Raw genomic sequence first — 23,909 nt, 5'->3', positions numbered from 1 at the left:
CCTAAGTCAACATTGGTAGATGTATTCCTGTTGATTTAGAGGTGGGCCGCAATGTCATTACGTTTCCAAAGACGTTTCGGCGGGCAGTGAAGGCTACCTTCATCTGGACCTACGGATGTCGCTCAGCCTTAGATGTGAACGACGGATAGTGCCAAATACTGAAAACAGTATTTGGCACTATCCGTCGTTCACATCTAAGGACGTGTCCAAACGGGCCGGTCTGCGTCCCGAGCTTTTAAATAAGGCTGCATCCTATTTATTTCCTAAATTGCAGCTGCTGCTATCAATAATGGGCCGGAAAAAGCCTCTCCATAAACCCGAGCGTACCTCTGCCAAAGGGAGTCTCAGAGTGGTCTTTCCAAATCTGTTTTTTTTATTTTAGTTAAAACAAAAAATTAAGTTGTACTCTACACCGATTTATGATACTAAGATAGAATAAGTCGTAACTTCAGTTGCAAACATTGCACAAGGACGATTGCTGCTTGAAAGCCCATTCATATATAATGCTGCTTTCAATTTAGAATATTTATTTATTATTTAATTATCTAGCGCTTATACACAGCTGAAGTGCTTCAAAGCGCTTAGAGAACTGTTAATCCCATTGTCAAAAGAGGTATGCTCTATCCAAACTGTTATCACTGTCCTATTGATTATTTCCTAGGTGCAACCAAGTTGATTGACAAAAAGTTTCTTATCAACCTTTGTACACTTTATTCAAAAGCTTTGTTCCAGTAGTCAAGTAACAACTATGCAAATCTACTTAAAAGCTGGGATTCTATGTCAAGACCGGAGGCTCACATTTTGCTTCTCTTTCTTTTAACAAATTCTTTAAGAAAGCGCAGCAGCAAGGTATTTTTGCACTTGCATGTAACAGACTCATGCTGGAAGTGCATCTAAAAAATACATAACCAGTAAAACTTTAAATACAAAATCCTCACAGAACGAGCAAAGGAAAAAACTTCGAACCCCATGATGCTCCGTAGTCCATCAGTGCCCCAAAGTCATGTGATACAGTTCCTCCAATAAGTGAGAAGGTGTCCCCATAAACAGTCCTGAATAGGAAACGACTTCCTCTTTCTTTGCTGCTCACAGCAAGAGATAAGTCATTTCTTATTCAGAACTGTTGTCCTGTTCGGTATATTTGCTTGTTGCTCTTGTTTACTTTTCCCAAGTAATCTATGTAGATGGCGACTATCTTTGCATGCGCTTTTTCACATTTGTTTAGTTATTCACAGACGTCAGCTGCCTTTCGCTGCCGTCGGTGTAATTACTCGCGAAGCGAACGTTCGGTAAACAGATGTGTTTCTGTTTACACAGGCGTTCCGCGAATGGCAAGCAAGGCGCCACGTACCTTTGTCTTCTCCACCCCGGCCCGGAATTCTACACGCGGGCGCCGGGGAGGAACTGTCAGGAACGCGCGGCGCGCCTGTGAAGCGCCAGGGGAAGCCCCCGCTCGCACTGGTCCCTTTTTCTAGCTCCGGTGCTCGTACGTGCATTTCTGTCGGATCCTGACAGTTAATGCAGTACCAGCACCGGAGCGAGCCCTCTCACGACCACAGATTGAATTATAAAAAATAAAAAAAATAAAAGAAAAGAGACGCTAGCAGTACCTAAAGCACGGAGCTTGGTCTGCCTACTTTGTCTGCCAGGTACTGAAGGGAGGTAATACTCCTGAGCTTCAGCCACAAAGAGTGGCATAAAAAAAGAGGTGATATATACCCCTGTAAAGATCTTTTGGGCCATTGAGAGAAGGTGGACAGCCCAATAAAAAAAAAAAAAAAAAAAAAAAAAAAAGGAAGGGTAAGGTGTTCATTATGGCAGCACAATACAGTCCTCAATCAAGCCAGGAATGGTTTGAGGGTGAGGAGGACAGTTGTTTCATTGACGAAGTGGCTATGGAAAGGAGCCTACAAAGGTCCTAGGGTCCGCTGTCGAGAACAGCGTACAGAAAGCTGTCAGACATGCTTATCCCCATACAGCAGCGCTTGGAAGAAATGGAGGAACGCATTCGAGATGCTTCTCCGAAGGGAGGTAAAAAGGCACATAAGAGAAAACACCTTACCCAAGGGGGAAGTACTCCGGCTCGCAAGAGCAAAAGCTCCGTGACCCACCCGAGCCAGTTGATACCTGCCACTGCTGCATTAACAGATGCCTTCTCCAGGCTGAAACACGCCTTCATGACCAGGGAGGTAAACCCTCCCATTGAAAGACCCTCTAATCCTGAGGAAGGAAACGGGGGTGTTAGACCCTTGAGCCCGGAGGGAGACCAGCAGGGCATTGAAGATGATGTGAACTCGGCAGTATATGATGAGGAATCGTCACACACCTTTTCGGATGAGGATACCGAGATGTGGGGTTCAAAACCCTCGACCTCGGGGGAATGCGGCAGCCCCCATCCCCAAGGCAAGCACTAAAGAACAACACCCACTGAGGACTTGATTCCTCCCTGGTCCACGACTGGCAGCCATCAGTCAGGACAACAGAATACATGTTTAGCAGGCTACGTAAGCCGCTAGAGAAAGAAACCAGAGCAAGGCTCAGAGCCGAATGCCCACGTCCTGACATTCCGCATAAGATAGTGATGACACCGGAATTAGATTCCAAGATGATCACCTTCATGGCGAAACATGTGAAGGACCCTAAGAAGGGCATAAAAAGAGCCTGGAAATCATGCCAGGATAAACTATTGGATGTTGCGGGTCCGCTCGCAAAAAATTTAGATCTGGCAGAAGGAGCTTCCACCTCATCAACCCCCATTGATCCGATCATCCTCTCTGTGTGGGCTCAGAGAGCCATCTGTTTGCTCAGAAATGCGAGCTGCGCCATTTCCACCGAACGCAGAAAAGGCCTACTGTTCAAGATTGACGGGAAGCTTACGGAATTGGCAAACACAGAGTCCAGCGCGGCTGCACAAGGGCTACTTTTTGGCGATCCTTTCATGAAGGAGATGACCATATTTGTGGGCACCTTCACTGCTTTGGATAAGGCTCAGGCCTCCATTAAGAGGGTCTTCTCGTCTAAGGTTTTCGCCAGGGCCGGTCGAGGTTGAGGTCGCTTTTCCGGCCGCTATGCCTTTGACCGAAGACCTCAGTATCAGCAACAAAACGCCTGGCAGGACCGAGCCGGCACCTTCTTTCCCTCCAGAGGACATAGCAGAGGCCGCTACTGGAGGAGAGGATCAAGGAACGGAACTCAACAACCCTCAGGTCAGTCTAGCAACTGCAGCGCCAGTGCCGCGCACGCCCATTGGGGGGAGGTTAGCATTCTTTACAGATGCCTGGGATGCTTTGTCAGGAGACGCATGGGTCAGGGATACAGTGCGCGGACTGGGGCTAGAGTTTTTCGCACAGCCTTTTCAGTACAGTCCCCCGGTCCCGATCCTTATGTCAGAACTAGATCAAAGAACGCTAGACAGCGAAATTCAGAGCCTGGTGCTGAAGGGGGCGATTCAGCGTTGCTCGACCCCAGGCGGGTTTTTCAGTCCAATTTTCCTAGTACGCAGAAAGGAGAAAGTAAGGCCTGTAATAAATCTAAAGGCGCTCAACGAATTCATAGTCTATCGACATTTCAAGATGGAAGGCATTCACATGCTGAGAGACCTTCTCAGACCGAGCGATTGGCTTGTGCGTCTGGATCTCAAAGACACGTACCTCGCGGTGCCCATCCATCCGGAGCACGTAAAGTATCTAAGATTTTCTTGGGATCACAAAGATTGGGCATTTACGAGCCTACCCTTCGGTCACTCTTCAGCTCCCTGGGCATTTTACCAAACTATTAAGATCCGTAGTGGCGCAAGGCGTCCACCTGATAATTTATCTGGATGACATTATCCTCATGGCTCAATCTCGAGAGCTACTGCAGGATCAGGCCAGACTAACAATAAACTTGCTCCACAGTCTCAGCTTTCTCATCAACTGGGAGAAGTCGGTTCTTTGCCCATCCAAGAATCTAGAGTTCCTCGAGTTCATTGTAGACACCTAGAATTCGCAGCTTCGTCTTCCGGCTGCCAAGATACACTTGACCAAAAGAGAGATTCGCAGGCTCCTACAGAAGGATCTCATCTCTCTCCGGGAGCTAGCGAGAGTAATAGGCCTCCTGTCCTCGTCCATACAAGCAATTTTTCCGGGCTCCCTGCACTACCGGGAATTGCAAAGGCTAAAAGATCAACACCTGCGGCACAGTCTCTCATACTCTCAAAGGCTGACACTATCGTCGCAAGCAAGGACAGAGTTGGATTGGTGGCTTTCGCACATGGAGACCTGGAACGGCAGGGCCATTTTCGGTTCGGCTCCGGATATCATCATAAAATCGGACGACAGCCGTTCTGGATGGGGGGCAAGATGTGGCGTAGTCGCCACTGGAGGGACCTGGTCTCCACAGGAGATGGATATGCACATCAATTGTCTAGAGCTCCACGCAGGATCATTCGCAATACGATCTCTCGCCAAAGACAAGGTGAGCTGTTGCATCTTATTAAAGATGGACAACATATCTGCCGTGAGATACATAAATCACCTGGGTGGTACCAGGTCTCGTCCACTGGCAGAACTAGCCAAAGACTTCTGGCATTTCTGCTTGGAGCATCAGATCTCATTAACGGCAGAATATCTGCTGGGTCTCAAGAACGTAGTAGCGGATTGGCACTCTCGCCATTACGCCGATTCCAGCGACTTGGGTCTCGACAAGAAAGTATTTGTCCGCTTACAACGACATTGGGGTTCATTGTCCATAGACCTTTTTGCACACAACTACCAGTGTTTTACAGTTGGAGACCCGACCCAGCAGCATCAGCAACAGATGCATTTCTACAACCTTGGATGCAAGGGATACTCTATGCGTTTCCCCCTTCTCAATGATAGCGAGGACCCTGGCGAAGGTCCGTCAGGACAGAGCAGAATTAGTCCTCATAGCTCCAGTATGGCCTTCTCAGATCTGGTATCCAGTTATTCTGGAACTTTCTACGGATTCTCCAATCCTTCTACCCCAGTATCAAAATCTCCTGTTAGATCCATGTGGACAAGCTCACCCCCAGCTGATTTCCGGGTCTCTGACCTTAGCAGCTTGGAGGGTTTCAGGGCAAGATGGAGAACTCCGGGCAAGTCCAGCAAGGTAATTCACCTCATTGAAGAGAGTTGGGCCCCTGCCACCCGCAAGCAGTATTCTAACTCCTGGAATGCATGGAAGCGGTGGTGTCAGGACCGAGGCGGGCATCCAGTTTCAGTGCCGTTAGAAGAAATTCTAAATTTCCTAGCCTCCTTAGTAGAGAAGGGTTTAGCTTACAGGACAGTGAACACATACCGTTCAGCGATTTCTGCAGGACACAACTTTATACAAGGAGCTCCAGCAGGAGAACACCACTTGGTGTGTAGGTTACTGAAGGGTATCCGCCTTACAGTACCACCTGCGTCCCGTTACAATAGACTCTGGGACGTTAATAAAGTGCTCAATCTCTTTTTCTCTTGGCCAGATAACAAAGAGCTATCCCGTACGGCACTCTACGGAAAGCTTACTACGCTGCTTTGTCTGATCTCTTGCAGGAGAGTATCAGATGTCAGGGCTCTAGACCTAGAGGGTAGGTCGTTTTCTCCAGATGGTATCGTTTTTCACATATGAAGGAGGACTAAATGTGATTCTAGGGTGATCTCTTACCCAGCATTTGGGGAACAGCCCAAACTTTGCGTGGTTCAGTGTTTGAAGGCTTATGAAGAGATAACAGCTCCGCTTAGACTTTCTCCAAACAGACAACTCCTTATAGCTATTCGCAAGCCCCATAAAGCAGTTTCAGCTCCCACCTTAACTCGCTGCGTGCGTTGGACGCTGACTCAAGCGGGAATGGATACACTACAGTTCGGAGCCCATTCAGTCAGAGGAGCCATGGCTTCAAAAGCTTTTCAAGTTGGCGTTCGTCTCGAGGATATTATGAGAATGGCTGACTGGACAGGCGAATCCATATTTAAAGAATTCTACTTGAAACCAGTAGAAAAACCTGCTTCGATAGTGGTAAGTAAGCTTTGAATGAGCATAATGTGAGCCTCCGGTCTTGACATAGAATAAAGATTTTCCATAATAACTTACTAGAAATTCTTGATTCTATTAAAGACACGGAGGCGAGCATTATCCCACCCTTCGAAGAAAAGCATGTTGTACTGCTTGAAAATGATGCTGTCATGGTTCCAATCTGCCAGTTTGATCTTTTATATTATGTGATAATATTAAAATGCTTTTTCTTCCCCACCCCTTCTTGGGAACTAGGGTTGATCTATGCAAGGGCTAACATATTCAATTTTTTCTTGACAGCTCCTGCAGATAAGTCCGCCTGACTTACACAGCAACGGACCCTTGCCCAGTTGAGAGTGTTTAAAGTTATCATCGAAGTCAGCAAGTTCGCAGCCTCAAAAGAGGAAGTCGCTTCTTATTTAGGACTGTTTATTGGGACACCTTATCACTTATTGGAGGAACTGTATCACGTGACTTTGGGGCACTGATGGACTACGGGGCATCATGGGGTTTGAAGTGTTTTCCTTTCCTCGTTCTGTGAGGATTTTGTATTTAAAGTTTTACTGGTTATGTATTTTTTAGATGCACTCCAGCATGAGTCTGTTACACGCAAGTGCAAAAATACCTTGCTGCTGAGCTTTCTTAAATAATTAAAAGAAAGAGAAGCATAATGCTCGCCTCCGTGTCTTTAATAGAATCAAGAATGTCTAGTAAGTTATTATGGAAAATCTTTGTTTTAAAAAGCTATATTCAGTGCCAGAAAACAAGTTTCGCTCTCCTTAAATCTAGGAACATAAAATATTCAAAAAAAGCTACAGAAAAAGGGGGCCTCATTAGAAGTTTGCCGGTCCGGAAACAAGGGTGCTGGTAAGCTCACTGGCACCCTTGTTTCCGGAACCCTTGTTTCCGGATCGACAAACTCCATGCCTGCCTGCCGGGCGCAGCAGCCACGTTAGGCAGACTCTTCACGGGAGCACCAGCACTGTTGTTTTTGGTGCCGGTGCTCCCGTATACCCACTCCCCTAGAGTCCATTTGGACTCTATGGGAATGGGGACTAACAATTTGCGGCGTCTGACTTCCCAGGCCGGTGGCACCGGGAAGTCAGGCGCCAGTAAATTATTACGGGTCCGGCGGCAACCCGCCGGTATGAGTGGCAGGGCTTTGTAACTATTTTTGTACTTCCGTAGGGCATGTATTTTTCATTGAACTCCTTATGAGGCACATGCGAAACTCAGTTGTGGTCTGTGTCTACATGTGGAACCGACTTCAAAATGTATGACATGCGTTCTATTTATTTCCTAAATTGCAGCTGCTGCTATCAATAATGGGCCGGAAAAAGCCTCTGCATAAACCCGAGCGTACCTCCGCCAAAGGGAAAGATGCGCGATATAAACGCACTCCTAAATGTTTGGAGACCTTCACTGACGAAGTCCACGATGCTCTGCAGGGTGAGCTGAGCTCCACAGTAGCGTTGTTTTAAGTGCAACCAGGGCCGGCCTTAGAAGCTGCAATGCCGGGTGGGGCAATGCAGGTAGTGGGATGGAAAAGACTTAGGAGGAGCAAAGTTAGTTTAACTGCCAAGTCTTTAAATTGGAAAGACTCCCCGAGCTGCCATAGGGGCCGTGGGGGGGGAGAGGAGGGAGGAGTGAGGGATCTAATAGAAGGGCGTGACTTGCCGGCTCTGAGTGCAACAATAGCATGTATTTTGATGGCAAGATTTAAAAGGTGCCCCTTTTATATGTGATTGGTGTCTACTCTGCTGTGTATGAAAATGTCTTCTAAGAAGACCCATTTGCCTTGTAATGGCAGTGAGCGTCCACGAATAAAGGCACACGCTTCAGCAACGCCATTTCTTTACAGTGAACAAAACATATACGTATTTGAGCTTTAAAAGATCACTGCAAATAATGATAGTACAGAATTTTCTGTAGCATTATGGGGAAAGTAGCTTTTGAATTGTTTAATTTTTCTGTTTCACTATTTGCGTTGGGTAAATTACAGCTGGTGGATAAGCGTGCCCCCTTGATCGTGACTCCTATACCTAGGATTTAATTCTTCCAGGGCCTGTGCGGGAGCCATGCGGGTAATTTTATTCTGCTTTTATTTTAGCCAGCGTTCAGAGAGACGGAACCGAGGAGGGCGATGCACCGCCTTTTAAATTTCCCTGCCCTCTGGCCATGTGGGAGCTGGGCCACTGTGATCCGAACAGGTGCACAGGGAGGAGACTGGCGCGCAAAGGCCTAGTACGAAATCTGCGCATAAACCAGAGATTCAACGGGCTCATCTTGAGTCCTATGGGTTCCCAATACGTCTCACCCATAGACCGGTAAGTCTACCGCCAAATGATGGCTAGAACTGCTGTTACTGAGCACTGTAAAACGGGAACACGTGTTTTAGCTCTAACATTCGTTCTTAATAAGAAAGTATCTATAGGTTGTAAATTGTAAGTGGGGAGTTGATCTGTATCCCCCAAATCCTAGAAGCAAAATGTTTTCAGGCAGTCAAAGGATAAAGAAAACGAAACCAGACCTTTTGACCCCAGGACTGCCAAAGCTACATTGCCCATGACATCTGAGGGGAGTTTCCAACCTATTGAACATGACATAAACAATGAGGATTAACAAGCAAAACACCATAGTAATTAGAGTGTATTATATATTAGCAATGGTGTAAGAACAATTATTAGATCAGATATGCTCGTGAGTGGCGTCTCTGCCCCAAAAGTTGCAAGTATGCTCGCTGGTACAGAAGCAGTCATTTTGGTAAAGAATCTGACCGCTTTCCGCCAGAACATTTGTTGGTGCGGGATCAGTTTTAGATGCGTTTGAAACAATCAGTGGTGGTTCCTTGGCACTTTTAAAGTAAAATGTGGGTAAATGGTTTCTAAGTTATCAGGGCCCAGCTATTAAAACAAACCAAACATAGGAAAGATTGTCTCTCAGAGATATACAATTTGTATAAAACTTATTTGTTTTTCCTAATGATACCGTTGTGTTTTTATTGTGATATAATTATGTTTGCTCCAAACTCTCATGACTGCTGCAGAGATATGTTGACAACTAAACACAAGTGCTAGTGTTTCCTTACAACTAAATTAAAAAGTATTAGAGGAAATAATGTAATGACATTGATAAGGAATTTAAATTCAGGGTCCAACCTTAATTTGTTTTTGTATTAACCCACAGGACAAGTAGAACAGATATTGCTCTAGTCTATTGCATTTTGCAGTACTTTTCTATAGATATTGGTAAAAATACTCACCAGACACCCATTAAACACAGAATCATCTTTATTTTGTGTGCTTATTTACAACTAATAACAGCTCCTGCTCTAAGAATAAATACTGCCTTTAAAACCTTGTCCAAACGTCTTATTTGAAGTTACTTAGCTGGCGAATTTAGCCATACGTTTTAACCACAGTGCTAATACCTCAAGTATCCGACAGGATAGAAGGAATGATGTGAGATGAGGCAAAGATGGTAGAAAGAAAGATGAGACCAGATAGAAAGTTGAACAAAAAAATGAAAACAATGAGCCTAGAAAGGAAGACGAAATGAGCAAGGGAGGGAAAGAACAGGTGCAAGCAGAGGAGGTGAGGAAGAGGAGATTTGAGGAGTAGAATCAACAAGACACCAATTATCCTTTTCATGGCTACTGGGCCTTTGTTAAAAAAAAAACATTTGAAGAAAACCATAAACAACTTACTTTGCCCACAAGTTTGGGATTGCCCAGAATGCCTTGCATGAGCTTCAAAGTGATGTTTGAGATCCAAACATTTCGATTTAACGCATGCTTGTCTATTGTTTGCAGAACAATAGAACGTACCTTTGGTAGTTTTGTTAAATGTTAAAGGTATTTGTACCGCGCACCGTCACCAACAGAATTGGTCCCCAGGCGCTCTGGCGGATCTGTAAATGATAAGGTGGGATGGGTTAGTAAGGTGAAGAGGGAGTAGGATAGTGAGAGGAGTGGTGTTCTGTTGGCAGCTTCAGCTCAGTATACACCTGATACTGAGCTTTGGTGCAGGTATTGGATCGATGTCAGTCCACGTGTGCTGTTGCTCCGGCTTATGTGTTGTTGCAGTGCTGTGAAGTGCGTGCGGCTTGTGGTGCGAGAGATGGTTGTGTGAGTTTTGAGTGAGATAAGTATGCAGAGTTTGAGGTTATATTGGTTAGTGGGTTACCTGACCTTTAGCATGCTAATATTCAGTTTTCTCTAAGTGATCACAGTCCTATCTAGAAGCGGCGCAGGCCAATGTTCACAGTTCTATCTAGGTGTGGGCATGCTAACATTCATAATGTTATCTAGGAGTGGCGCAGGCTGGTGTTCACAGTTCTAAGTGTGGCACATGCTAGCATTCAGGTTTCATCTAGGCGCGGGTATGCTATCCTTCAATCAAAACCTATCTAGATGTGACGCAGGCTAATGTTCCCATTCTATCCAAGCGTGGACATGCCGACATTCACAGTTCTATCCAAGCGTGGACATGCCGACATTCACAATTCTATCCAAGTGTGGACATGCTAGCATTCACAACTCTATCCAGACGCGAAGCAGTCCAATGTTCACCACTCCATCCAAGTGTGGACAGGCTAATATTCACAAATCTATCTAAGTGTGGACATGCTAATATTTACGATGCTATCCAAGTGTGGACAGGCTAATATTCACAATTCTAGCTAGGTGTGGACATGCCGATATTCACAATTCTATCCAAGTGTGGACATGCTAGCATTCACAACTCTATCCAGACGTGACTGTAACGCTCACCTGGCTCCCACGGAGGCGCTGGTCGCGGTGCTTTTAAATGGAAGTCTTCCTTCAGGAATGCTGGCGTGAAGATTCCGGATGCAGGTAAGAAGGTTGAAATAGTTCTTGGTTTTCACCTTTCTCTTCTCTTATTCCCTTACAGGTGTTCCAGGTTCGAGGCGGGCGTGGCTGGAGTCCAGGTGCAGGAGCAGACACGGTGAGCGTTCAGCTGCTGGGATGCAGAACAACGCGAAGCACGTGTGGCTGTCTGGGTGTGGATCTACGAGGACCATTGGCACAGTGAAATGCGAGGTCTGAGAGTTCGTTTTCAAGCTCGGCAAGCGGACCCCTACGCTTGTCGGGCAGGGTCGTTTCCCGATACAGAGGTTTCATGGATTTTTTCAGCGGCTCCTACCACCTTCCTGGGCGGCCTTGCCGGGCAATCTCGTAGAAAGTGTCCAGAGGATCCACAATAAAGACATAAGTGCATCTGCCGTCTTCTTTCACGTTCCTTTTGCGTTAAAGGTCCTTTAACTCCTCCGATTTGCATTGGCTCTGAGGCTTCAGCCCCCTTGAGGTTAGCGTGGGTCTTGACTAACACCCGGGTCTCAAACTTGGACCGATCTGCTTTTCTGTTTTGCAGTCTGTGATCCAATTGGACCACTAAGTCTATATATTCAGAGCACTCTTGGGGCGGATTTACAACTTGGGCCAGGACATCTTTAAGTTCTCCGCATAGACCTCGATAAAATAACGTGATTCTTTTATCCTCTGGCCACCCAGTTTCCACAATTAGTCTATTAAAGGTTGCAATGTAAGAAAGGAGGTCTTCATTGCCCTGTTGCAGAGATAGAAGTTCGTCATCTAGAGCCTGCCCCTGGGAGTGACGAGCAAATAACCTTTCCATGCTTGCTTGAAATCTTTGAAAATCACGAAGAATCGGGTCATCTTGAGTTACCAGTGGAACTGACCAATCGGCAGCACTGCCGCTGAGATATGACAATACAAAGGCTACCTTGGTCTGGTCAGTAGGGAAGGCCCTAGGTCTGCACAGGAAATGCAAACGACACTGATTCATGAATACGGCGAAACGTTTGGGGTCCCCAGCAAAGCGTTCGGGTGGGGCCAGCGGCATGTTTCCAGGTAGATTAATCTGCACCGGGTTACTGGAAAGCACAGGAGCGGGGTTCCCTCCGGAACCGAGTAAAGGAGTTTGTCCAGCTTGACCTTGCAAAAGCTGTCTAGCCAGGTCATCAGCTCTTTCCTTTGTTACAATCACTTCCCTCCTGAGAGCATTAGTCTCTTGACGAGCGGCGTGTACTTCGGCCCGTAATTCCCCCAGTAGTTGGGCCAACTGGTCAGTCTCGGAAGTTTCCATAGCGCCTGGGTGGGAATTTGAAGCAAGGCTTCGCGTTCTGTAATGCTCACCTGGCTCCCACGGAGGCGCTGGTCTGGTCTGGGTTGCTGCGGCCTCTTCAAACGTGATGCGCAGAATTCGGACCACCGATTGAACAGGACCCCCAAATCTTGCTTGTCTGTCCCGTAGGAATATCTTTCTGCAGATGAGAAAGGGGATTAACTGTCTGCTGAATAATGTGCTTGCTTCCCCCTTTCCCCCTTCGTTCTCCTCTGACTTCCTCCAAAACCCCTGGTTTAAGCTCACCTTATGGTTTGGAAGGATGAACTCTCCATCCTGCTTCTGGTGCAGGGGCGCGCGTTCGTCCAGTTACTTCACTGGTTTTCAGAATGGCGCTGGCAAATCCACTTGACTTTACTGAGCGATACGCCGTAAGTATGAAGATGCAAAAGTTCAAGTGTGAGCCTCTTTTTCTGTCCTTTATTTCAGGTGCAGTACAAAGGCGATGCGTTGAGGGGTTAAATAGCCGGGGTAAAATCAGGTGAGTCAGTGATGAGGGCGACCCCTCTAAATGTCTTTATAATTCCCCAGTAATGTCTTTTGTCCTTTCTCCTTTCCCCATAGGGGCCGGGGTGCGGTACCTGCCAGAGATGTGGCGCCGACCCGAGATGTGGAATGGCTCACCAAGAATAGCCGGTAAGTAATATGGCTGAAAATCCAGCTTTCCTCTTGTGTTCCCTTGCTCACCTTTTGTCTCTTCTTCTCTCCCTTAGGTGCGGTGCAGAGATGTGGCGACCGGCACTGAGAGCCGCGATGGAGCTGGGCGGCGTCTCGGGAACAGGTGAGTGAAGCGCGGCGCTGCAGCGAGCAACGCGGTGCTTTTAAATGGCTTCCTTCCTTCAGGAATGCTGGCGTGAAGATTCCGGATGCAGGTAAGAAGGTTGAAATAGTTCTTGGTTTTCACCTTTCTCTTCTCTTATTCCCTTACAGGTGTTCCAGGTTTGAGGCGGGCGTGGCTGGAGTCCAGGTGCAGGAGCAGACACGGTGAGCGTTCAGCTGCTGGGATGCAGAACAACGCGAAGCACGTGTGGCGGTCTGGGTGTGGCTTAAATAGCCTTGGAAGAAGTTCCAGGTGAGTATTCTTCCACAGCCCCACCCAAGTAACAAAATAGTTCCTTCAGAAAAATAGTCCCTCCTAAGCCTCATTTGGCTTGGTTCTTCATGCAGCATGGTCTGCATCAGGTGAGTGTGCAGCATGGTCTGCTTCAGGTAAGTGCACCAAACACTTCCCTTTATGAGCCTGGCGCCTATGGCGCCAGGACAGAGTTCAAAGAGCCCCTATAAAGGGCCGTTGGGCTTTTACCCGGGGGCGTGATGCCTGCTCCCGGGGGTGCTGGGCCTGGCCTGGTGCTCCGGGGTAGGCATCATGACAGCGATGCAGTCCAATGTTCACAATTCTAGCTAAGTGTGGACATGCTAATATTCACAATTCTAGCTAAGTGTGGACATGCTAAATTCACAATTCTAGCTAAGTGTGGACATGCTAATATTATAGCGCTCTATGTTATTGGGAGGTAAAATAGAGTGGCAGTGGTTTTCTGGAGCAGAGTGATTGCTCTACTCCCCACCCATGCCACACTCACAGTTTTTGTTGGTGTCGGTTGACTGCTGGCTTCACTGGCTTCCCCTGCGGACACATCCTGGAGCCGCCAATGCAGGAGCCGCCCTTTGCCTTGAGGCCCTTAGCCGAGGAGGCTGCCGGGCAGTGGGCTGCCCAAGATAGGCTGTGGATAACGGCGGAATTGGCCAATAGGGGCCGGTGGAGGGCACGGGAGGCGGGAATAGGAGGCAGCATTGGGGAATCTCGGACTGCGGGGCCGCCATGGGTGAAAGAGAGAGAAAAAAAAATGCACACAGGCTCCGAGAGGGGCAGAGGCACCCTGACGAAGTGCTTACCTGCACGCCAAGATGGGAAATGGCACAGGAAGCACATTTGGCGAGGGGTAGGCCCTCACAGACAAACAGAGGTATTTGGCCAATAGGGCCGGTGGGAGGGCACGGGAGGCGGGAATAGGAGGCAGCATTGGGGAATCTCGGACTGCGGGGCCGCCATCGGTGAAAGAGAGAGGAAGAAAAAAAAAAATGCACACATGCTCCGAGAGGGGCAGAGGCACCCCGAAGAAGTGCTTACCTGCACGCCAAGATGGGAAATCAAATATTTCTGAGGTACGAGATTTATGAATGGAATAAAGCCTAAGGTTGTAGGCCAAAAACGTAGTAGGTCTTTGAGATGGCTAAAAAGGCACATGCACAGTTGCAACCTGACGGTGGCCACTCTCTTCCCACTGTATTTTACTGTTCTTGATGCATCACAGTAATGTTAGCCTCTGATAGTTCTGTCGATGCCATATTAGAGTCATACAAACCCACTAAGCTGTACTGTTAAACCCAACCATGTGATTGTGATTCTTGGCTTGTCTGGTTCCTGTTGTTCTTGATTGAATATGGATGGATGGAACCTGTGGGATTAGTTGACATCTTAGAAGCGGAAGGTGTTGCTCTTAGAATAAGAAAATGTTGGTTTTAATCCTGACATTCCAACTTTCACACTGTTGCGCGATTTTGGGCATAGCAGTTTATCTACATGAGCCTGAGTTCTGCCAAATACTGGGGCACTTGAAATGCTCCACAATCTTTTGATTTTCTGTTAGCCCCTTCTCTGCCCTTAGGGCATATTTACATATGTCCTAATTTCCATTGGAAAGCATTGAACATCCCCCGCAGTGAAAGGGCTACTTTATAAAAGATTTGGGAGACTATGCTGGCAGAGTAGCGTGATGTTGTCGTTTTTTTTGTGTAAGTGTAGCTATCCTAGGTTGCCTTTCAAATGTTATTTTTGTTCAGTGATGTATCTCACACAAAATACGGGACATGCCACTTTTTATTAGACTAACTGGAAGTATTATGCAGAGGTCGATGCATGCGTAAGATTTCCAGGTCCCACAGACTTCATCATCATATGGAGCAGAGGAAAAAGTAATTTTAAAGTGAAATGGTGTATTTAAAAGAAAACGTCAGTAAGCAATTTCAAAAGGGATGTACAAGGTAGGTGCTAGACTGATACAAGTATACTCTGAAAACGGCTTATTAAAGCCGGTTTGCTTTTCATTTCCAGAAACAAACTGCCTTTTAACTTGCATTCAGCAGATGTTTTGGATTCTACTTGATGCAGGTCTCCCGGCTGACTTCCAAGGGCACATCACACACTTACTTATTGAAAATATAAAAAAACGCTAAATTCCTACTCTTAGGCGACATCAACCTAGGATTCAGTGACCCTCTTGATAAAGCTGCCACCTCACTCACCAAAGACTTGACAGATCCGGGTTTCACCCAGAAAATCACGACCCCCACCCACGCCAAAGGCTGCACCCTTGACTGGGTGGTTGACCACAATTGTGACTCCACCATCACCTCTAACACTGCTTACCCTTGGACAGACCATAACTGCATACAATTCACCATCCCCACAGCTCCAAGTACCAAAATCACCACCCCTGCTCCTGCTACATTAGCCAGAAGTGCAAAAAAGCTAACAGCAGATAACCTCTGCCCCCATCTCGACACCCCCTGCCTAGCACCTCCCTTCTCGCAAGACCCAAATGTCCTAGCTGATATATTCAAGGTCACTATTACTCATGCAGTCCACACCATTGCCCCATTAGAAGAAAAGAAGGAAAAAAAGTCTTTACACTCAAACTCCTGGTCCATGGACGACCTCCAAAACCTACGTAACAAACGCCAGGCGCTAAAAAACTGGCAGGCTAACCCCTCTGACACTGCTAAAGAAAGCTTCAAAACTATTGCCAAAAAGTACAAATATGCCATTTGTATTGCTAAATCTGAAGCCTACAATAGCCGAATATCCAAAGCCAACTCCCAAACCAAAGAACTCTTAACTATCTTTAATGAACTCACAGACCCTCCGATCTGCACGGACGAAATTATTAAAGATGAAGCATGGTGTAACAGCATACAAGCTGCTATGAATCGGAACAAAAGCCAGCCAGCACTGTCTCTGCCCAACAGCAAAACTATCAACTTCCACAAATTCGCATTTAAAGACATCTCTGAAGTGAAGCAGAAGTCATAGACATTCTTAAACACCTCAAACCATTGCAATGTAAGGGCGATGTATGCCCCTCTAAGATTATTAAGGATTGTACCGAGCCACTTGCCCCTCTCCTTACCGCCTTCATCACCTCTTCATTTAAATCAGGCATTGTCCCTGACAGCCTTAAGGAGGTCTGGGTGCGCCCCCTTTTAAAAAAGCCTACACTAGACCCTTCCCAGCTCAACAACTACTGGGCCATAACAACCGTCCCATTTCTGCTCAAATTACCAGGCAAAGCCGCTCACATCCAGATCCAACTTTATCTAGAAACCAACTCCATCCTAGGAAAAAGGCAGTCAGGATTTCGCAAAGGGCACAGAACTGAAACCGCCCTGTTAGACCTAAAAAATCAAATAACACAAATCCTAGACAACGGCAAGGCCGCCCTCCTCCTCCTTCTAGACCTATCGGCAGCGTTCAATCTCGTGGATCACAAAACCCTCACCACACGCCTCGCACATGATGCACACTTCTCTGAGCATGCAGCTACATGGATCACCTCCTTCTTAGAAGGTAGAGCGATGAAAGTCTTTTCTAACACAGCAAATGCGGCTCCCACCATTATTCACTGTGGCATCCCTCAGGGATCTTGTACTGCCCCCACGCTATACAATCTTTTCACTAAGCCTCTTTTTGATAAATTGGATGCACTTGGGATTGCATACACAAACTATGCTGATGACACCCAAGTGCTCCTTGCCCTAACCGGTTCATACATTCAAGATGCCACTACCCTTTGGCAAATCTACGCCACTATACAAGCTTGGATGGCCACCAATGGCCTCTGCCTCAACGGGGATAAGACTGAGATTCTTATTCTTGGCCAATAATCCACTCTAGTCAATCTAGACTGTCTCTACGCCAACTTCAATATCGACAACTGCATCATCCCAGTGCTTTCATCTGTTAAGACACTAGGGGTCCATATAGATGGTACACTGTCCATGAACAAGCAAGTCAGCGCTATTGTCTCTGCCTCTGCCCTAAGCACCAAACTCATCAACGCCATAAAACCCTTCTTAATAAAGGACAATTGTCTCTCTATAACTAGAGCTACCATAGGGGCAAAGCTTGACTATTGTAATGCACTACTTGCTGGTACCTCCACAAAAAACATAAACTGAGCGGAGTGTATCGAGTGTGTTGCCTGTGTCTGGCGAGTCTTTCTGCCATTGCCACTGCAAGGAGAGGAAAAGGAGGAGCTTTGCCATAAATCACCCGACCCCGCCGGAGTGTATCGAGTGTGTTGCCTGTGTTCCCTGGTGGTCCGTGGGGGCGTGGACAGTGAGGACAGTGAGGAGTAACATCACACATCACCTTGGAAATTGGCGAGCCGGTAAGAGCGGATTAGCGCAGACTGGAGCGTGCGCTGCTCCAATTAAAAATAGCTGTGGGTGCATGTGAGGCCGGGAGTCCGTAGAATGAGGACAGTGACAACAGCGAACACCCGCGCTCAAGCGAGGCGTAGCGTGGCATCTGTAAATGCTAATACAAATGTACCTATCCTGCACGCCGCTGCGGCGAGGATCCCGCAAGTGGAAATTAGAGACTCGGCCCCGCCTGTTGCATCTCTCCCCCCCTGAGTACCGCAATCTTCATCTATAACCCCTGTTGGTACAGAAACAAATAGTAGGGAGAAGGGAGGAGGTGTAGGAATAAGCAGAGCAGCGACCGAAGTATGTGATGGAAGAGGGGTCAATGAAAGCACGAGTAAGCTTGGTAGTGTGAGCGAGGAAGAAGCGGAGGTTGGGGTTGATGAGGGCGCCGCGAGTGAACAACAAACACGTAAACACTCACACCCAACACAAGCCGAGGATGTGATGGTAAAGGAGATATCGGCGGTAGTTGTGAGTGACAATGCAGGTTCTGTGAAGGAAAGATGGATTGTAATGGTACATCATACACCGGCGCTGAGTAACATCCCCCCCTCTCGCCAGCTACTAATCCCCTCCCAGCTCGAACTGTGTGTCTGACCATGTGTAGATCTACTGGGTGAGGCCGAAACTTATAAGAGGGGTACAGCCGATCGGGGTGCCTCGACAGGTGCTCATCTGAATCATAAGGTTAGTCTAAAGCATACAGAGAAAATGCAAAAAGACAGGAAATGGGATCTAATTCCGGCGAAAGAAGCTCAGGTCAGAGTTGCTGGAAATAATATCCAACCAGCAGCAATGACAAATGGTACGGAAAGTCCTATAGAGGAGCAAGCGCCCTCGAGGCTCCTACAAGCGAGGCCGGAGGTGACAGTCCCAAGGATGGTGAGTTGCTACAAGGAAGCTCTATCTTCAATATGTGCATCGACTATGGAGAATATATCAAATTCAGGGCCATCTTTAAAAATGTTGGCATGGACTAGAGTTACAGCAATGCACAAGCCAGAACCTAAAACTCTAAAAATAGCGCACACGATCGCTACACCACCATTCCTGAATGAAACAGAGGGGCCAAGTCCCCCTCTACAAATAATGATGAAGGTCACAAATCCGGTAGAGACAATGCTAGAGATAAATGAGGACTGGACAAGACCTGAGGTCTGGAATGAAAGAACTGCTGAGCTAAACTAATACCCCGAAGAGATTCCTTTGGGATCACTGATCAACTGCTGAAAGATCTAGCAGTGATGAATTCCAAAATAGCGCAACCACGAAAGCCCTCCCGAGCAAACTCAAGCGAGAAAACAACGCCACAAGTTGGGTGGCTATCAAACAAGGATCGGAACATTGCTGACGTCTTGAGACTTGAAGCAAATACACCAACGTTTGAGACGAGAAATGATGAAATTGTAGTTTCTCAAAAGAGAGGTAGGAGAAACATAAGCTCTGATAGCGAAACAGAAGGCTTGTCCAAACGATTTAAAGGGAGATTAGGGGAGAACAGATCCCCTCTGCTCAAATGCCCAAGAGAGCATATTGAGAGCCAGTCAACCTCTGAGTCTGAGTGTGAAGATAAAACACCACGCGCACACAAAGCGAGTCACCAGCCGAGTCGAGCATCAAATTCTAGTGAAGTGAAAATCTCTCATCACAGCGCCGCCCTCTTAGAGTTGGTTTTTGCAAAATTAAGTCCGATTTTGATGTCCGCCACGACAATAGCTGTGGCCCCTTTGATGAAGTTGTATGAGAATCTAAATGAGAATTGCCGTGACCAAACTACGCTAATGGCACTACTCAACTCAAAAATCATAAAACTGGAAGCCGACCTAATGGAAATGACAGCACAGATCGTTATGGCAAGAGGAGGCAAAGAAATCTCTTTAACAGCCTTAAAAGAGTCTCTAAAAAATTCAGCGGAAGATAAGAGACTCCTGGCGGAAGTCACAAGACAGACCTTGACACTGTAACAAAATGAACGTAAAGACAAGGATGTTGCGGTTACCAAATGGCAGCCCAATAAAGAGCTTCCTCCAGTCGCTACAATGTCAGAACTGGGAACAGAGGCTACTGGTGAGAAGCCACTTATTGATAATCAACTCAAAGAGAAAATTGCGAAGAATAAGAAGGCATCTCCATATCAGAATTGCTGCTATGTAAATGAACTCACCATTAGCAAGGTGTCAAGTGTAACCCCCGAGAAAGGACTGAATGAAATGGGCAGTCCAATGAATATGGGTATACAAGCAGTTTCAACTTCCATGACGATACCAGTAAAAGCAAATTCATTGATCACTTCTCAAAGTGAAAGAGAGACCGGAAATGGTGTTAACTCCCCAATAATCGACCTGACTGACCTAGATGAAAGCAATGCTCCCAGCACAGTGAGTGCCGAGATTAGTTCTAAATCACCACCACCAAAAAAAAATGATTGAGTGGTTTGATATATTCGAAAACCCGAAATCGCAAGTGAGCGGTGAAAAACCAAAGAAAGGTCTGAAGGCAGATCAGAAGCAGAGTAATAATAACAAAAAGACGAAACCTCAGCAAGCACAAAAGAACAAAAAGCAGAAAAGCTCAGCGAATTTCTTTAGAAATATCAAAGCACTGAATATTACAGTAAACAACACAGAGCAAATCGCAACAAAAAATAAAAATAAAAATAACAACAAAGATGTTGTGCCAGACGGGGAAACCGAAACTTTAGAATCTCAAGCAGAGGTCAAAGAATCCAGCCAGGAACAATCAATAAATGAAAGAATAATAGTGCTCCCCTATTGATGGATGATGATGAGGAAGATTCTGAGGAATTATTGAACCTGTCAACTTACAGCACACCAGTTGACGAAGGGATGGAGAATAAAACCACGACTGAAGTAAATCAAATAAGTGAGGATAAAAGTGGCGAAGGTGAGACCCCAGTTGACTTAACTAGTCCTCGGGTGACAATACAAGAACATGAGAAAGTGCGAGACGACAATCTCAGAGGTAAAAGAGTAGTCTCTTGGCCTCGATCACCAATGAAAACAAACCCTACAAAAGAAAAAGAAAGTGCAAAACTTCAAGAAACCCAAGTCTTCTACACGCTTAAGGAAAAACGTGTGATAAGCATGCTGAAAGCGAATAGTGGGGTGTTGTTCCCGGTAGAAGCACATATCAAAATAAAGGAGGCTCCTCCAAAACACAATTTAAACCTAGAGCCATTGAAAGTGGTCCCGAGCTCTGCTACTAAATTAGATGGGGCTAAGAGTGAAAAGCCAAATAAATCCAACCAGCAGCAGCACCCCATCCCCAATTCCAACCTTAAGAAGCCAGTAAGACTCCAACCTTTCAGAATACTGGTGGAAAAGATAGAATCCAGAAAGTGATGCTCTACTAAACAGGTATATAACACTATATTGCAGATATTCCAAAAAATCCCGGTTTTAAAAAGTATAAAAAGTGCACAAATCAATTGGGTTCAAATTATAACAGACGCAATCCGGAAATTTGTCCTGCTACACATCACGGACAAGAAAGATGTGGAACTGGTCATGATGTGCGAAAGGCAGTTATGGGAGGATGGCTACCAAATTTATGAGGAGGACAACGCTCTGGTGGGAGTTGAGTCTGATAAACTAAAGGAGAAAAAAAGTGACAACAGAAAAAAGAAAGGGATGCCCGGCGAACAGCCCTGCAATAGTAGGTGTCAGTGATGAGGCTCGGAGAAACGATGAAACACAATCAAGGGAAGGAGAAGAGAATTCATCTTTCCCATTGAATGATACAAGATTGAATGAAATTAAAATAACTATAGAGAATTGGCAGGACAATAAATCGGCAGAGTCTATGAATGAGGACCCGAACATCCAGGAAGACAAAGGAACAAGATGGGCATGGTTGGCAAAAAGTTTAAATGGCTCAACGAAGAGTTAATGCCAGGAGAAAGTGATAAAGTTAGTGATAGCCTCTTGGAACACAAGAGGATTTTCTCATCTTTTGAATTCTACACCCGAAAGTTTAGGAAAGGCTGATTTGATATGCCTGCAAGAAACGTGGCTCGTGAATATACCTTATGTTGAGGGCTTTGAAGTTGCAATAAATCCAGCTATTAGAATGACCAAAGGACGTCCAATGTCGGGCCAATTTACCCTAATTAAAAGAAAATGCGGTATGAGAATCAAATCAGCTTTAAATATTTCACCATTCGTGCAGAAAATGTGTGTAGCACCTGCAAGCCAGTCAGAGTTGAAGGTGCAGGTGATTCACCTTCTAAACGTCTACTGGAACACAACGCCGAAAACACACCAAAAATTTGAAGATGATCTCCTAGACGCAATCGACAACATCATAATTGATGACCCAGAAGCTAGGTTGATTGTGTGTGGAGACTTTAACATGAAAATAATAGAATTTGACCAACCAAAAGAAAGATATAACGGTGAATGCTGGTTAAAAGAAATGTCATATAGGAATCTGACAATGTTGAATGGAACAACGCGTGGAGATATCCCAGCTAAGCCAACCTGGGAAAGAGGTGGTCAAAAATCTATATTAGATTATATCTTTGTATCGAACAATCTGGTGCAGGATATAATCTCCTTCGAGGTGAACAGGTCAAACAAAAGTGACCATAATATTGTGGTTATGGAATGGAAGATGAACAAACCTGCTCAGAGGAAACAATGGAGATAAGGAGTGTCGTTGGTCCCAGGGTGGAACAGATTGCGACTTAGAAATGCCGACATATTGGCGGTGACAGAAACTCTGAAACAGTACCAGGAACGGGGGTTGGTCTGATCTAATTGAATACCAGCCGTTCTTAGAGATTTATAAAACTCAAAAGGGCAACCATATGACTAAACCTGGGTACCAAAACCATCAATACGATCCTGATGTTGCGAGAAGAAAAAGACAGTTGAGGAAATTCATAAGAAGAATTGGTGCTGCAAACCTAAGGAATGACAATAGTCAAGTTAAAAAGGCAAAGAATAAATACATCAATTGGTGTAAACAGCATCTGGCTATAATGGACCAACAAGATGCCGAGCTAATGCTGAAGGCTCTAAACCAAATAAACTCCAAAGGCTTTTGGGCTATAATAAATGAAGTATCTAATTCCGAAATGGCAATAATATCAAGTATGGTACCTGAAAAAGAGTGGGCAAGTTACTATGAAAAATTATTCAAAAAGAGAAAAATCCCGAGTACCACAAATTTTCAGTGGAGCAAACCCTGGGAAATCGAAATAGACAGAGAAGACATTTGCGCAACTATTAAAAAAAGCAGTGCCCTCGAATGCAGACTTAAAAGAGAACATCGACGAGTGGGCAGACTTCTGTGACATTTTGTTCCGCTCAATAATTAAAAAAGGAAGGATCCCTGTGTCATGGAAATCTGGGATAATCGTACCCATCTTTAAGAAAGGAATCTGCACGGACCCTGCTAATTATCGGCCAATAGCCCTCTTAGATGTAGTGGGCAAAGTATTTGCAACACAACTATTGGTGCAATTTACAGCATGGATCCGAAAGGAGGAGATTTACGATGACCGACAGTCTGGGTTTGTCAAAGGGGTAGGCTGTGGCGTAAATTTACTAATGCTGAACCTGCTAAAAATTGATAGATCTGGCCAAAAAATATATCTTGCATTCATTGATATGGCGAATGCGTTTGATGGAGTGGATAGAGAAACACTCTGGTACAAACTTATGGAAAGAGGGTGCAATAAAAGCCTTATCCAAGCCATCAAAGAGCTATACTCAGATACTTATATCCAAGTCCGTTTGGACCGAGAAGGAAACTTAACGAACCCCATACCAACAGAGAGGGGTGTAAAACAAGGCTGCCTATTAGGGGCAACCTTGTTTCTACATATCAGAAGTAGGCACCGCTTTAGCAAATGTTTTGTCATTTCCACCGCGGATGAACGGAAGTCTGATAAACCATATCATGTATGCGGACGACATGGTGATCTTAGATCGTACCCCTATTGGCCTTCAACGAAAATTGACAGCGCTAAGAACCTTTCTGGAAGACCTGGGACTGGAGATTAATGCCGCCAAATCGGAAATTTTGGTTCTAGGAAACAAAAGAGGAGGAAAATCCAATAGGTTTAGACAAGGCTGGTCGCTTGGTGAGAAAAAGCTGAACAAAGTCCCATACACAAGGTACCTGGGAACAATCATTAGCTCTAGTATTAACGACGCTCCGATGATGAAAAAACTTTTAAACAGCTGCAAACAACTGACTGCGCAAGGAATGATAATCCAAAAAAAAATG

At 45.8% G+C, this 23,909-nt stretch overlaps 1 protein-coding gene across 3 annotated transcripts in view; it reads left to right on the top strand.

Annotated features, from left to right (window-relative positions):
* TSR3 (TSR3 ribosome maturation factor) overlaps nucleotides 1-23,909 on the top strand; it is a 212,074-nt gene that overhangs the window by 61,426 nt on the left and 126,739 nt on the right. For all 3 annotated transcript variants that reach the window (XM_069647203.1, XM_069647201.1, XM_069647202.1), the window contains exons 2-3: nucleotides 7,308-7,446; nucleotides 8,108-8,324. In XM_069647203.1, coding sequence (XP_069503304.1) covers nucleotides 7,323-7,446; nucleotides 8,108-8,324 — 341 coding nt within the window. In that variant the 5' untranslated portion in view covers nucleotides 7,308-7,322. The remainder of the gene's footprint in view (nucleotides 1-7,307; nucleotides 7,447-8,107; nucleotides 8,325-23,909) is intronic.

This window comes from Ambystoma mexicanum, chromosome 2q (assembly GCF_040938575.1).
Source record: "Ambystoma mexicanum isolate Mex_15411 chromosome 2q, UKY_AmexF1_1, whole genome shotgun sequence".
NCBI lineage: Eukaryota > Metazoa > Chordata > Amphibia > Caudata > Ambystomatidae > Ambystoma > Ambystoma mexicanum.
This window is presented reverse-complemented; position numbering and strand designations above follow the sequence as displayed.